Source organism: Rattus norvegicus, chromosome 12, assembly GCF_036323735.1.
Source record: "Rattus norvegicus strain BN/NHsdMcwi chromosome 12, GRCr8, whole genome shotgun sequence".
NCBI lineage: Eukaryota > Metazoa > Chordata > Mammalia > Rodentia > Muridae > Rattus > Rattus norvegicus.
In genome coordinates this window covers 17,129,183-17,145,684 of record NC_086030.1, presented here as the reverse complement: position 1 = coordinate 17,145,684, position 16,502 = coordinate 17,129,183, and the positions used below count along the sequence as shown (strand labels likewise).

General features: G+C 49.2%; 1 protein-coding gene across 2 annotated transcripts in view; it reads right to left on the bottom strand.

Annotated features, from left to right (window-relative positions):
* Window positions 1–7,813, bottom strand: part of Radil (Rap associating with DIL domain) — a 64,150-nt gene extending 56,337 nt beyond the window's left edge. The window contains exons 1-2 of one of the 2 annotated variants that reach the window (NM_001037218.2): window positions 7,716–7,813; window positions 610–1,208 (exon numbers count right to left, since the gene is read on the bottom strand). In NM_001037218.2, the coding sequence (NP_001032295.2) occupies window positions 610–1,144 (535 nt within the window). In that variant the 5' untranslated portion in view covers window positions 1,145–1,208; window positions 7,716–7,813. Of the gene's footprint in view, window positions 1–609; window positions 1,209–2,204; window positions 2,388–7,715 lie in introns of those variants that run through there. The other variant, XM_017598319.2, reaches the window with a different exon arrangement.
* Between the last annotated feature and the right edge of the window lie 8,689 nt (window positions 7,814–16,502).

Below are 16,502 nucleotides of genomic sequence, written 5' to 3'. Positions count from 1 at the left end.
TTTCTTCCAAAGAGTTAACTAAAAACTAACCTTTGGGTACTTGAAAAAAATAAATTCTGGCAAAATAACTATTTTTTTCCCATCAGTTGAATAATTATGCAATGAGCACCAAACCACCAACCTCGTCCTTGAGGCCAAGCTGTCCTGCTACTGAAGTCCCCAAGAAGTATGACAACCAACCTCCAGGCCACCTGAGGCACTGCTGAGCTGCTGCAGCTCCTCCTGCAGCCACTTGGCACCACAGTCCCTTAGACCTGGCAATGTCAGGAGGCTCTATGACAAGGGTCTTCTTTGTCATTCTATCCATCCACCCTAAGATTCCTAGGACGTCTGAGAGGACTCTCTGGAAAGTCAACAACACAGAGCCCACGGGTCTCTGGGACTAAGGGCTGGATTTGGCCTAACACTCTATACAAGGTAGCAGAAGCCACTGGAATGGGCCACCAAGTGTCCCACAGTTAATGCACATGGCCAGTAAGGTTACCCAGACCTCTGACGACAACAATGACTCTTCACAGCCCCACTGTTCCCCCTTCCCTCATGTTCTACTCCCTCGCCTGTCACCCTGTGGCCATCCTTCCACACTGGATCCCCGCGCCCCTTCCTCACCTGCTGTGGTGGTATCCACATCCCTCGCCGCCAGCTCTTCCACATCTGACTTCTTCCTTAGCTCAAACCTCCGGGACAAGCCTTCTCGGGGCTTCCATAACTCCTGAATCAAGAGGGGCTTCTCATTGTCCCCAAACACTCGGAAGCACTGGGCCTGCCACCGCTGCCCAGAGTCCCCAGCCTGGCCCACAACATCACATAGCACATACTGGCTGGCACACTCGGGATCCAGGGCATAGCGCTCCAGTGCCTCTTTCACCAGCTCCTGGGCGCTGGAAGCGCCAGTGGCCAGGACGCTCTTATAGTGGGTGCCTGTACAGACACTGTCCCCAAACACCTTCAGGACCCCAGGGGCTGAGAGCTGCGTGGAGAGCTCCGAGGGGTCATCACTGGCACCTAGGCTGCAGAAGGTGGAGTCTAGGTCACGATACTTGTAGCTCAGTGTCCGGGACAGCATAGAAGATAGTAGCTGGCTCTGTCGCTTCAGTTTATTCTTGGTGGGAGGAGACATGATGAACTGAGTCCCATAAAACATGGTGAGTGCGTCCTCATAAATAACCACTGAGGCTTTCAACCAGTGGCTGGGGGAAGGCTGGAGCCTAGGACGACAAAGCAATACAGGTTAGGGCCAAGTATCAAGGACATCAGAAGCAACAGAGACAGGAGTCCATCCCAGCAGAGAAAACAGTCCTGAGCCACCCTGGCATCCATACCACCTGAAGCCAGATCCCAGCAATGGCACTGATAAGTCAGAGCCTGTGAGGTGCAAGAGACAATGGGGGATCTGATAGCCTAAAGTGCTTCCAGGGAAAGCCAGTGGCAGGAAGCAGGAGTAAGTCCTAGTAATCTGTATCTGCCTTTGGGCTGCATCACTTCTGAGAAGGGCTGGGCACAGGAGCAGTGACTGCAGGTAGACAGGACAAAGGACACAGTATCTGTAGGGCTAGTTCTCTGTCCTGGGGGACATGCCCACTATCTAGCCATGTCAAAGCTAGAAAAACAACAACAAACAAAAAACAAGCCATACTCAACTTGGGAACAGAGCCCTGACCTTCTGTGAATTCAATTTTATCTATACCAGCCTTTTATACAAAAGACAAAGCTCGTCCCAAACACAAGCAGAGCTGGGGAAATGGTCACAGCCACAGCCATAAAAATAGAAATAATAATAATAATAATAATAATAATAATAATAATAATTATTATTATTATTATTAATAGGAGGGGGTTCGGTCCCCAGCTCCGAAAAAAAAAGAAAAGAAAAAAAAATAGGTGGGAGGAAGCGTCACAACCCTGGGACTGAGAAGATGGTTCTGTGGGTAAGGGCATTTGCTGTGTAAGCATGAAGACTGAAATTCAAATTTCTAGCACCCATGTAAAAATCTGGGCATACCCCAGCACTGTGAGGGGTAGAGACAGGAGGACTGCGAGAGCTGACTGACGACCTAGCTCCACGCTCAGCTAGAGACCCTATCTCTGAAGAGTAAGACTAAGATTTCCTAGCTTCCGAATCGGCAGAGGTACACACACACACACACACACACACACGCGCGCGCACGCACAGGCACACAGGCATGCAAACTAGAAACACAAACCCCAAGAAAATGCTGCTCCCCATGACTTGGCAGAGGAAACTGATCTTGACTGGAAGAGATCCCTGGTAGAGGAGGTTTGTCCCATCAGAAGAGACATTTCCCTAGGGCTGAAGCTGGGCTCGTCCACTAGGCCAGGAGGAACAACACAAAGGGTGCCTCCAAGGCTGGTGGAAGCATCCTTGGAATGTGTGCATTCCACCCACCACATCCAGCCACCCACCCGGCCACCCAAGCCCCTCCAGAGAGAGGCTGGTTCCTGAAGAACTCCCAGGGAGCAGGAAGAGTCTGTGTACAGCAGAATTGTAATCTTAAAGACTGATGTCCTGTGGGATTTAGAAGTGGAATTATCATCTCCCTCACAACAGTCTGCAGGGGCTGGAGAGCCCAGAGAAGGAAATAGGGACTTTCGTTCGGCACTGCCACCAGACAGGATGAAACAGAAAAGCTGCATGCACTCATCTCCTGATGACCACACCCGACTCCTGCACCACAGACAAAGGCAGATAGATTGGTGAGCCATGACAGGAGTGTTTTCTTTTCTTTTTTCTTTTTTCTTTTTTCCGGAGTTGAGGACCGAACTCAGGGCCTTGTGCTTGCCAGGCAAGCACTCTATAACTGAGCTAAATCCCCAACCCCCGAGAGGAGTGTTTTCTAGAAGGATCCAGACAAGTGTGTCCAACCTGCAATCCTGGGATGATATGCAGTCAAAGATGGCTATGAAGCATGTCCAAAACAAAACTGCAAACTTACTTGAAACATGTGGCTTTTTGGTGGTTTGGTTGTTTTGCACAATGCTTAAGTGTCTGCTTTGCAGATGACATCATATTGCAAAGTCAAAAGGTTGAACACACTTGCTAGTGACTCAGGACCCAGAGAAAGCACCACAGAGACCTGCCACATTGAGTCTAGCTAAGTCACCAACCTCCCCTTAGGTCCCCAGCCTCCACTCAACCACATTGTTATGGGTTGGAGAAGTGGCAGGCTAAAACAGAACCACTCAGGGTGCAAGACTCTCAGGGGCTAATAGGATGGCCCAGTGGGTAAAAGCACTGGCCACCAGGTCTACTGGCCTCAGTTTGACCCAGGGATCACGAGAAAGAAGGGGAGAACCAATTCCCCCAAACTGTCTTCCAATCTCTACATATGTGTCATGGGGTGTGTACATATACAATACATGTCAAATAAATATTCAGAAGGAAAGAGTGATTGTTTCTTGGGGTTGGAGAGATAGTTCAATGCTTAAAAGCATGTGCTGCTCTTGCAGAGGACCAGGGTTCAGTTCCCAGCGCCAACGTGGCATTTCACACCCATAAGTAACTCCAATTCCTGGAGATCTGATGCTTCCTCTGACCTCTGAGAACAGGAGACACATGGCAGACACTCATACACATAACATAAATCTAAAAACCAAAACACAAAATAAGTTTAAAAAAACAAAAACAAAAACAAAAAAACCTTAGGTAAAGCAGAGCGTGTGGTCCACATCTGCAGTTACACCAGCTGAGAGGTGAAGGCACAAAGACCAGGAGTTCAAGGTCAACCTAGCTACACAGGAACTTCCAGGCCAGCCTGGGGTACAAGAGACCTACTCTTAAACAAAATAAAACAAGACAGGACAAACCCTCAGGGAGCCAGATGTGGCCATGCCTATACTGTGATCCCAGCAACTCAGAGGGGGTTAAGGCAAGAGAAACTTAAGTTGGAAGCCAGACAAGTCCAAGAGGCCACAAACACAGCAAGATCCTGTCTCAAAACAAAGACCCCACAGGGAGCCAGACAATGCAACGGTCCAGACCTCCAAACCCTCGCTGAGAATCAGATTTCTTCCTGCTCCTTTCCTGAGGCCTCTCCCCACCAGCAGCCCCATCATCACAAAGCTGAAAAAGCAGGCCCCCATACCAGTCCTCCAGAGACGCTGACTTAGGCGCCTGAGCCCTGTGGGAGGAGTCAGGGCTCTCCAAGAACCTCCAGTGTGCTTTATACACTCATGCTTGAGCTCTGAAAACCAGCAACTGCCTGTCTCTAGTTCCTACTTACACCCACCGCCCACCATGCTGTATGTATGGACCAGCTTTAGGAGACTTGAACTTGCCTATAGATAGATGGTATCCAGAGAAGGTGGATAGAAAAATGGAAACACAAGGCTGTGTGTCTCAGTGAAGAAAATTATGGAGGGTGCAAAGCATTGTGTCTCTTCCCCCGAGGATGCTGTGACAAACGTCTTCAAGAACCCCTGAGAAGCCTAGGACTGATTGATTATGCTCCCCTGCATGGGATTGTCACTTAAACCACAACAAAAGCATTTTCAAAGAGCCGGCAAGGTGGCTCCATTGATAAGCAGACGACCTGAATTCAAACCCCCTGGCACCCACATAAAAAGCTGGGTGTAGCTGTGCATGCCCGCACCCTCAGCGTTGGGGATAACATCTGCCTCCACACACTGTGGCTTCTCCAGCAGAGCTGTCCCCTGTGCCTCACAGAAGCAGCTGGAGGGAATGGAGTGCCGTGGGACGGTGTCATCTGAGAATGTGGGCTAGACCAGAGGCTTCCAAGGAAGAGACAGGTAGATACTGAAAGCTCTCAGCTTCTACTGCTCTGGCCTCTGCTTGTGTAGGTTCCAGTACACATATTCCCACACACTCACTTGCCCCCTCTTCCAACACACACAGCACAGCACAGCACAGACAGTGCCTTCACATGCAAACATGGGCATGGTTCTATGGCCAGAACCCATGTGAAAATCCAAGCCAGGGGAAATGAAGACAAGAAGTCCCAAGCCATTGAGTAATTCTGTCTCAGAAACCCAAGGTGAACAACTCATGAGTAATCAATCTCTCCCAAGGCAAAGCCCTGGCCTCTGCGTGCATTCACACCCGTTCCTTGGAAGCCTCTAGACCAGAACACAATCTCCGATGACACGGCCCTCCACAACACTTCGGGCCCCCTGCCACTTTCCTGTAGCACAGGGGACATCTCCACTGGAGGAGCCTCAGTGTCTGACGTCTAACTCAGAGGGGCAACGATGTGCCTCAGTCACTGAAGCCTGTGGCCATAGAAGCCATGGCTTCTGGAGACCATGTCCAGGAGTAAATGTAAACACAATGCCAAACTGTCCTCAGGCCAGAGAAATGTCACCAAGTACACTCCAGTGTTTAAACGGCCCAGATCCTACGCAGAAGTGAGCGGGCAACTCCCACGTAGGCTGCACATCTTGAGCAGGCTGGTTCGGTCTAACTGTTGATCTGCTCTAACAAAACAGAAATGCTAACTGGGCATGGCGATGCATGCCTGAAGTCCCAGTCCTCTGAAGGTGAGAGGCATGAGGAACTCAAGGTTACCCTCAGCTTCAAAAAAAGAAAGTGTGAGGAGGAGAAATAGAAGCCCACATGGTTCTCATATATAATTCCAGCACTCAGGAGGTAGAGACAGGACAAGCAGACGGTCAAGGTCACTGGGCCATCAAGATGGCAAAGGTGCTTGCTGCCAAGCACGAAAACGAACGTTCAATTTCCACCTCTCACATGCTAGACAGAAAATGGACTCCCCAAAAGTCGTCCTCTGACTGCTACATGAGTACCAATTGAACATGCGCATGGATCAACAGACAGTAATATTATTAAAATTAAATGTTAATCTTTAACAATGTAAAATGTACATGCATAGTAAAAGAATAAATAAATCAACATAAACTTTTTTTTAAAAAGTTCACAGTTGTCCATGACTGTGCACCTTGAGGCCAGCCTGGGCTACATATAGCCCTGTCTCAAAATACATAAATAAATAAGAAAGAGGAGAGAAATGGAAACGTACAATAATGTAACTACTAGGTCCCCTGCTAAGGTCTCAGGGTCACGGGGTGCAAACTAGGACCTCAGAAGTGCACAGGGATTCTCAGACAGGGTTGGGGAAACTGTGAAGAGCAGGAGATAATAGAACCTGGGTGGATGCAACTCATTCCTCTCACGCAACTGCCCAGAGTCCCAGTGAACGCTGAACTCTCACTTCTTTGAGATTATCCACAAAGTTTTTTTTTTTTTTTTTTTGACTATCCTCGCCAGCCACTAAAGAGTGACGCCAAGGGTGGCCACCTGCTCACAGGCCACTTCCCTTCCTGATCGCAGAATCAAGAGTATAGCCTGTTTGTCCAAACAGGACAAAAATGTTTCTCAAAAGGCTACTTGGAATTCAGGGAAAGTCCTACAGAGTAGAGCACGCCCTGGGTAACCAGATCTGTTTTTCTGGAAGTATGACCTGTCTTTTCCTTTTTCTGTCTCATTCTCGCCTCTGACACACAAACATTTGAGGACAGCTCAAGTCCCACAGAGTCAAGAGTACATGCAGGGCTCTCGCTGGGGCTGCCTCAGAAACTGTGCTTTAAAAAAAAATAAGAAGAAGAAAGAGAGGAAGGAAGAAAAGAAAAAAAGAAAGGAAAAAAAGTAAGGTTAAGTCACAGAGACCAGGCAGGCAGTGAGGTCAATGACGGCTGACATGGGTGGAGGGACGTCTCTGTTCCAACAGGACAATGTGGAACACATTATCATTCCAACAGAAGAAAAACTGAGCAGTCAACTTTGCAGGCGGCACATTAGCCTCCTCCCCTCATCCACAAATTCTATCTTTATGGCTCCAGCTGGAGGGAAGCTTTAAAGGCGAGCATAATTCAATCAGGTTTCATTTGGTCCGCTAGTCACTTAGCAAAAAGGGACTGATTTCTCCCAGTAGGATTAAAGACAAGCTCCTCTCTGGAATGCACAAAAGGTGGCCCACAGCACTGAGACACCAGTAATCAAATTCTTTTTGGTAATTCAGATTAACCAAACACTCGACAGGCGACAGAGTCTGGAGAGTCTGGGCCGGGCAGGTCTGCAGCCTGTCAGGCCCCCATCCCAGGGCTCCCCAGGGACAGAAGCCAGATCCCTTTGAGGGCCTCGGAGTTCCAGCTCAGCATCTGTCTCAGGCGCAGCACTTGTCGGGGGACTGGCTGGAAATGATACAGAAATAGCTGGAGAAACAATGCCTCTCGCGGGCACACGGATGGGGAGGAGACACGATGCGGGACCGGTGTAGGCGGGGGTTTCACCACCATCCTAGTGGGAGAGTGCGGGACTCCCGCCTTGGAGCTCTTTCGAGATGTTCCTGGTTAGATTGCACCTCCAAGGCACCACCAGGTAAACTGAGGCCTGGAAAGGTTCCTCTGCCACGAGTGACGGAACCCGGATCGCCCCTGGAAGTCCACGGGGCCACGCAACCCGGCTCAGGTGCAGCTCCCCCGGGCCGCTCCAGGCCCCGTGCGCTCGCCGGTTTCCATGGCAACCGAGCAAGCCTACCTCTATCGCTCCCGGACTCGCCGCGGGGACCGTGACCAGCGCGGCCCCGCCCCAGCGCGTGCCCGGCCACCCGTGTCTCAGCCCGCGGTCTCCGCACCCTCCGCGGGTCCCTGGAGTCGCCCAGCGGCACCCCCTGGGCCATCCTCGGCCTCCGCTGACCTTCCTTCTCGCGCCCCGCACTCACCTCAGCGCAGCCCGTCAGCGGCGTCCCCCGCGCGCGGCTCCCACGCCCGCCGTTAGCCGAGCTAGCGCCCGGCTCCAGGCGCCTCCTGCCGGCCGCGCAACGGACAGGGCGAGGCCTCCGAGGGGGCGGGGCCTCTGGGGGTGGAGCCTGTAAGGGAGGGGAGTCGGGCGAGACGAACAGAACCCGACACCTCAGCGCCCAATGGGCAGAGACGGAGCCTCGAGTGGGCGGGGTCACACGTATTAGAGCGGGCCTGGCTGACAGGGAAAGATAATCTGTGCGCTAGCGCCACCTTCTGGCACCCAACGGTAAGGACGATTCCCTAAGAAGTGTGGTTCTTGGGTGGGCGTGGCCTCTGTGAAGGGGCGGGGCTAGTTTCCCAACGCCGACAAGTGGTATCTCAAGGGGCGGGGCCTCAGGGGAGAAGGGCGGGGCCTATGCTCTGTCCAGCTACTTCAGAGTTATGTACTCTAGTTAAGTAGGTGATGTTTGGCCCCACCCCAATTAGTGGACAAGGGTGGAGGGGTGGACAAAGATGGACGGTACATAACTGTGCCACTCGATATTTATGAATGAAACAGACCAGGGAAAGGGAGGCCAGATTTCGTTTTATTTTATTGAATATATTATTCATTCCTTGACAATTGCTTGTGTGTATATAGTGTGTGTTATCAGCATTTAACCCCAGTTCTTTAATTTTAATGTATTCTGTAGAATTTTTATCTTATCCTTTAGATAGGGTCTCATAAATCCCAGACTGGCCTCAAACTCCATGTGACCAAGGCTGGCCGTACACCCCTGATGCTATTACCTCCATTGTGTTGGGATTACAAGCTTGCCCTACCATGTCTGATTTATGTAGTTCTGGGCTCGAACCTAGGGCCTCATGTATGCAGTATAAAAGTGTCACGTCAGCCCTAAGCAGCCAGAATAAGTCAAACTATGGCAGACTACCTTAAAACCATGCAAAATGGGACCAAATCAGCTCTCTAGGTCTTTGGTCCACATGCCTTCCTAACAATGTATTTTTACTTTGACTTCTTTCTGGTATGTTTATGATCTCAAAATGCAGACACTAACCCAAGAAGTATATCTTTTTTGTGGGCACTTTATAGAGAACTATGCTGTAGAGAAGTAGTTCTCCACTTTCTCAATGCTGCAACCCTTTAATACAGTTCCTCGCTGGGTGGTTTGAATAGGCATGGCCCCCATTGGCTGCTGTGTTTGAATGCTTGGCCCATAGGGGTGGCACTATTAGGAAGTGTGATCTTGTCGGAGGAAGTGTGTCACTGTGGGGGCAGGCTGACTGTGGATGGAGATGCAGAACCTTGTCTTCCTGGACGCTGCTAAGCTTCCCGCCATGATGGTAACAGACTCAACCTCTGAAACTATAAGCCAGCCCCAATTAAAATGTTTCTTTTAGGGCTGGGGATTTAGCTCAGTGGTAGAGCGCTTACCTAGGAAGCGCAAGGCCCTGGGTTCGGTCCCCAGCTCCGGAAAAAAAGAACCAAAAAAAAAAAAAATGTTTCTTTTATAAGAGTTGCCTTGGTCATAGCATCTCTTCACGCAATGAAGCCCTAACTAAGACACTCATGTGGTCACCCCCAACCACAGAATTATTTTTTGGTTTGCGTTTTTTTTTTTTTCTTTTTTTTCGGAGCTGGGAACTGAACCCAGGGCCTTGCGTTTGCTAGGCAAGCGCTCTACCGCTGAGCTAAATCCCCAACCCCCACAGAATTATTTTTGCAGCTAGTTCATAATGCTGCTACTGTTATGAATTGGGATATAAATACCTGGTATGCAGGATATCTGATATGCAACCCAAGAGGGGTTGTGACCCATAGGTTGAGAACTGCTGCTGTAAAGTAATGAGCCCATGTTTGAGACCAGGGGAAGGGGACAGACATTTACAGACCACCTCTTCTGTCAGGCCTTATCTTGGGGTTTTGCCCAGCTCTGGATGTATGCGTGTACCAACTTATAAGGTTCCTACCATTCAGCTTTTTCCTGAGGATATAGAGGCTCACAGAAGTCAAGTGACTGAAGGTCAATCAAGACTTGGCTTGTGGGGTTGGAGATTTAGCTCAGTGGTAGAGCGCTTGCCTAGCAAGTGCAAGGCCCTGGGTTCGGTCCCCAGCTCCAAAAAAAAAGAAAGAAAAAAAAAAAGACTTGGCTTGTCTGTACGATGATGTAGTCCCCTCCATAATCTTCATAGGACACCACCCCCTATTCACACCAACCTCCTCACGCACCCCAGGCTGGAAGTCTGTAACCGAACAATATACTAGAATATTTCCATACAATTTCAGGCAATAACAAGCCTGAAGAGGCAGTTATCAGAGCTAGGGAGAGAGCCTGGGTTCAACCTTGAATATTCCTTCTGCCTCGCCCCATCCCATAACTGTCTCTGCCAGGGGATCCCAAACGGCAGCATGGGAACCCGGTTGGACTATTTTTGTAAATAAAGTTTTATTGGGGCACAGCTACGGGTGTTTGTTTATGTTGCAGTAAAAATAAAAATGCGGCAGAACGTTTCCTGCACGTTGTACCCTGGCTGTCACTGGTTCCGGCTCCCACGGGCCATTAGAACTAGCACTATTTTATCTAAGATGAGCATCTCTCCCAGAGGCTTTCTGCTAGCACTGAACTCTCTGGTTCCGGCTACCCGGTAAAATCATGGTTCTAGAAGTCCAACAGCAGCTGGCCTAGCACAGCTCCCTGCCACGGACTCTGCCCACACTCGCAGCAACCTCCCCCTGGTAGTTAAAGTATAAACTCCCAACTCAACAAACTGTAACCCAGCAATCAGATTTATATGTTAAATTCTCAATCCACAATACATCCACACAATAAACTCACAACCAACTGATAAGGATATAAACCGCCCACCTAGATAAGGTAAATTTGCCTGCAGAAATCCATCCCAGATACCTTGGCAATTCAAGACCACCCAGACCTGGGTCGTCCTTCTCTGTCTCCATCTTGATTCTTCCTTTCTTCTCCTTCTCTCTCGACTTACAAAAGCTTTATCCCCCCGCCTTATTTTTTTTACTGTCCAATCATGGCCTTGACCTAACTTGTCTGCCTTCACCTGCCTAATGACGTCAACCCACATGTTTGCATACTAAATGACTGACCTTTTGTGGCCTGTAGTGGATTGAATGTAAAATGCCCACCCACGGCTTGTGTTTCAAATGCGTGGCCCGCATTTGGCAGTGTCATTTTGGAAGGCTGTGCAGATGTTATGGAGTGGAGCCCAGGCGGAAGAAGCAGGTCATGGGGACAGGTTTCTGAAGGATTATCATCCCCGAAGACTCTCTGTCTGCTGCTTTCTGCTTCCTGTGAGGTGACTAACTCTAGGCACATGTCGCTTGCAGCCACAATGTTCGGTGTGTGACCAAGGACACAGAAATCATAAGCTGAGAAAGTATTCCTCTTTTAAATTGTTTCTGTCCAGTAACGCAAGAGCAACAAAGACAGTTGCAAACACCTAAAAATTACCTCCTCAAAGGCCCATTTTGAGGTATTGGGTCTTCAGCATCTAAAATTTAAGGGAGCACACAACTCATCCTAGGGAGCCAGCTTTCATCACCTAGATAATTTCTGTTTATCCTTAAAGATGAAAACCGAGTGTTACTTATGTGGTTCTAACCTCCAAGATGGCTGCCAACAAGCCACACCCCCTGAGTTTCACATTACTTCATAAGCTCAGCTGTCAAACCAGAATGGCTTGTGTAACCAACACAATATTGTCTTGGTGATACTATGGCTCTGGAGTTACACAATGAGAGACTCTCTTGCTTCGGCCCTTGCCTTCTCTTGGATCATTTGCCCTGAGGTAAGCTGGCCACCATGTTGAAAAGCCATGCAAGCAGTTCTGAGGTGAAAAGAGAGACACTTACCAACAGCAAACACTCATGCATTCATGTCTATGAACTGTGCTGGGTTGGTTTTCCTCCCACCCAGAGTCCTAGTCCCAGTCCTGACTGACTTTCTGGCTGAAATTGAACAACCAATCCCGTTAAGGATGGTTCCCACTAAAAGGGATTATGTATGGTGTCGACCCATGTCTGCCTCCCTCTTGGGGGTAGCCAGGCTGGCTGGTGGGAGGGAAGCTTAGCCTGCACAGGTGGGAGCACTGCAGGGAGCATTGTAGGATCTTTCTGGAGGTGTTGAGTGCAGAGGTAATAAACACACCTGGGAACAGCTTCAGGAACTGGTTCATTCATTGGGAGGGAGAAAGGGGTATTTATGCCCCTAGGGAGGTGGCCAGCATCTCTGGGGCAAGATTTGTGTGACAGTGTACAATTGGCCAGGAGAATTAGAAGATGCTTTCCCTATATACTCAGAGGCTGTCGGGTCCAGGTTGGAGGTGAGGGGTAGGGGATGGGGGCAGGGGAGACCTTATAAGGTCAAACGAGTGAAGCCTGATCTCTGTCAGAGGAATAATACATTTCTCACTAGGGTTGATGGTCGGGGAGCTAGCTTTATGGTGCCAGGTTGGGAAGGGGGGCAGCCAACTCCTGCCCTCCCCATGTTTGAGGCATCAGGGACTGAAGCTCCCTCGACCCTTCCTCCATAACCTTCTGTAACCACAGTGAAGGCAAAGCCACAGTGAACTCTGGAGCTTCAGGTAACTGACTAGGTCCTGAGGGTGCTGATTCAGTCAGTGAACTGTCTGTCTGTCTGTTTTGCGTGTGAGCACATACACATGAACCTGAGCACGCCTGTGCCACGGTGTGTCTGTGGAGGTCTCAGGATGATTTCAAGTTTTGGTCCTCACGGTCCATCGTCTTTGAGACAGGATCCTTCTGCTGTTTTCCAGTGAGCACTCCAAGTTAGCTGGCCTGGGGACCCTCTCAACCTCCCTTCCCATCGTCCCACAGGCATGCTGGGATTACAGACGGTTGCCCTGTGCATCTGGCTTTTACACTGGTCCCGAGGATTCCAATTGAGGGCCTCTTTACCCCCTGGACCATCGGATAAATCCCTCGATGGAGTCCGAAAACAATGGCTAAAAGGAAGGAAGGGCCCAGAACACACCAAGACCAAGTTCTCAGCACAAAGGAGGTTTACTGAGGTGGGACAAAGAGCAGGGAACAAGAGGCAAAGACAGGAGACAGAGGACAAGAAGGAAGGGGAAGGGAAGAAGAGAAAGGGGGTGGGGATTTTGTCCTGGAGGGACAAAGGACTGTCTCTGGATGTCAAGGAAACAGATGTGGCCCATAGGCAAATGACAGATTAGAAAGGAAAAGAGGAAACCCCTGGGTAAGGGCTAGTCGGTTAATTGCGATTGGGAATTTCGATTGCTTGACTTCAGTGCATTAATAGCTAGGCCTTGGCAATGAGCTTCAGGACGAGGGAACGGCCAAATAAGGGCATGGACCTTGGTGTCTAGCTTTAGGAATGTGATCTAACGGTTTAGCAAGATGGAGGGAGTGGGGGCACTGGTAAAAGGTAAAATCCTGGCTGTGGCCTGTATGTGCCACGCCTGGGCCTGTGTTTGCCACACTCAGTCTTGCAAGAGACCTTCCATGGTATCAAGAGGTAGCATCAAGTGGAAGGTGGGATCTAGTTGGAGGAAGGAGGTCACTAGGGACCTGGGACACGGTTAGTAAGGGAACTTGCTTAATAAAAAGCAAAGCAAGGGCTGGAGAGATGGCTCAGTGGTTAAGAGCACTGATTGTTCTTCCAAAGGTCCTGAGTTCAAATCCCAGCAACCACATGGTGGCTCACAACCATCTGTAATGGGATCTGATGCCCTCTTCTGGTGCTGGTGTGTCTGAGGATGGAGACTGTGTACTCACATAATAAATAAATATTTAAAAAGAAAAAAAAAAGCAAAGCAAGTCAGGTGTGGTGGCCCAAGCCTTGGGCAGCCTTGTCTACCTAGAAAGCTCTAGGCCACATAGTCAGACCCTGAAGCAGGTATTCCAGCTGGGTCACATAGTGAGACTCTGACTCAAAAAATAAGGAAAGACTTAGAGCCTTGCCTTCCTCTTTCTGCCATCTTGGCGCCCGTGGAAGCCTGCCGGGAACAGAATGACTTCTAAAAGACAAATTACCCAGAAGGCTGTGGTGCAAGGGCCATATTTGCTGGCCATAAGCAAAGTCTCCAGAAGCAAAGAGAGCGCGTAGTTTGACAGGCAGTGGTGGTGCACGCCTTTAATCCCAACACTCTGGAGGCAGAGGCAGTCAGATCTCTGTGAGTTTGAGGCCAGCCTGCTCTACAGAGTGAGTTCCAGGACAGCCAGGGGGTACACAGAGAAACTTTGTCTTGAAAAACAAACTGAAGAAATTTATACCTGAGATGACAAATTCTTCTTAGGCAAGAGATGTGCTCATGTGCAGAAAGAAAAAAAAATACAGTGACTCCCGAGGGCAAACAAAGTGAGAGTTCTGGGAGAGGTAACTCAGGCCCATAGAAACAGCGGCATGGTCTGCTACCTTCCTGCCAAGGCTTCTTGGGCACAGAATCTATGGAATGATCTACCCTTCCCGTGTTTAAACTAGTGAGAAGCAAGTAAATAAAGTTGGTTTGTGCTTTGGAAACGTAATAAATAAATAAATAAATAAATAAATAAATAAATAAATAAATATAAATTTAATTTTTTAATTTAAAATTTAAAAACAAGATGGTGATTGGGGAAGACCCTTAGTGTTGACCTCTGACCTTCACTCACATACAAGTGCATGTGCACCTGCACACCCACGTACGCATTCACCTATGAACATGCACACCACATCCGCACACACACACACAGAGTGGCGATGGAGTAGTGACCTGCCATCCCATCTTTGGCCACTAGAGGGAGGCAGAGTTCTGCAACTGTCAGGCCAAGGTCTTCGTGAGTCCTTGCATCAGTTCCCCTAAAGTATAGGCTTTCCAGAAACAGAGAACGGGCTCCGAGGAAGACCAGCGGTGATGGACAGGTGTCAGCAGTCACATTCTGTTAATAATCCCGTGCTGCCTGGGATTAAGAAGGAGCAAAGCAGCCTCAAGAAATTTACTCTGGGGCCGGGGAGGTGGCTCGCTGGGCAAGAGCACTTGGTGCACAAGCATGAGGACCTAAGTTCAAATCCATATCATATATGTAAAGGGCCAGGTGTGGACATACAGGCCTGTAACCCTCAGCCAGCACTGTGGGAACCAGAGACAGAACAACCGCTCTGAGTAGCTAGCTTCTAGCCTAGCTTCAGGCTTATTCTCAAAGGAATAATATGGGGAGTGGTAAAGCAGGATGTCTGATATCCTCTGCTCCCTGCATGCAGGCATGGGCCCATGCTCCCTTCCCCCATACACCACGCACACATACACATATAAAAATATTATTCACACCGGTGTGAAGCGCTCATTATGATACAGTGAGAGACCAATAGTGCAACAGTCAGCTAATGCTGTGTAACAAACACTCAGAGGTCTACCCTGTTATTGCATGCACGTTGGCAAGTGATCCGTGATTTAAGGCTGGGTGGGGTTCGGTTCAGATCGGCTCCACCCGCCTCTTCACTCTCAGAGGTGTTCTTCCCGAGGACTCGGTTTTCTCCTGAAAGACGGAGGAAGTGTGGAAGTTCAGACCTTGCCAGAGGAGCTTGTGCAAAGCGTCTGCTGCTGGATCCGATGGTGCACGTCTATGACACCCGCACTTGGGAGGCTGAAGAAGAGACTCAACCCGGGGCACGGAGTGAGACCTTTTCTCAAAAAATAAATAAAAATGCTGTGTGCTGTATGGGATGGCCCATCCATGTTCCAGCATGGGGGGAGGAGCTTATGAGGCCACACCCCTCCCTCCCTGAGAAGCTATGAGGGGAAGGAGGGAGGGCTGTTTTCCTCAGTGGCATAGCCACCGGTAATTGCCTATGTACCTTAACTGACATCTGACCAGAAAGAGTTGAAAGAAGGTAATGTGACGTATGTCATCAAAATACCCCTTAACGCAATATAAACTTGTCAAGGAAGGAATAAAAATATTTTTAGCTAAGCGTGATGGTGCATACCTTTAAACTCAGGCAAGTATGCCCTGTGAGTTTGAGCCATCCTGGTCTACATAGTGAGTTCCAGGCCATCCAGAGTTCCACAGCAAGACCATATACAAACACATACATATACATTGCATACATATCATATATATGAATATATACACTCATATATACTGATATGCATATTCATATATTCAAATATATTCATATACACTCATAAATATATGCATATGCAAATATGAGGAGAAAGTGGATGGGGATGCAGAGAAATCAGCATCTTTACACCCTGCTGGTGGGGACACAAAGGGTGACATGGTGGAGCAGTGTGAGGTGACAGTCACATCACATCGTGTCCCCATGCAGGAAGCAGAGAACAATGAATACTGTTTTTCAGGCCACCTTCTTTTCTGTATGCATCCAAAGCCCAGTCTGTGAGACGATATTGCCTACATTCCGGTGGATCTCCCCACAACCCTTAGCCTAGTCTAGAAGCTCCCTCCCAGAGGCTTGTCTCCTAGATCAAGCTTGTCTCCTAGGCTTGACTGTAGATCTTGTCAGGTTGACTGTCAACTGCAACCATCCAGAGGCTCAGGAGAATGTGTGGCCTCTCAAAAGACATGGCGAGATGGCTCACGGAGTGGACGTGCTGGCCGTACTTCATGAGAAGCTAAGTTCAATCCCCAGGACCCACCGTAGAAGGTGAGAACCGACTCCGGCAACATGTCCCCTGCCCTCCCTCCACACGCACACTGTGTCCTTCATGTGCCTGAACTCACAGAAACATTATCAACATCATTATTATTATAG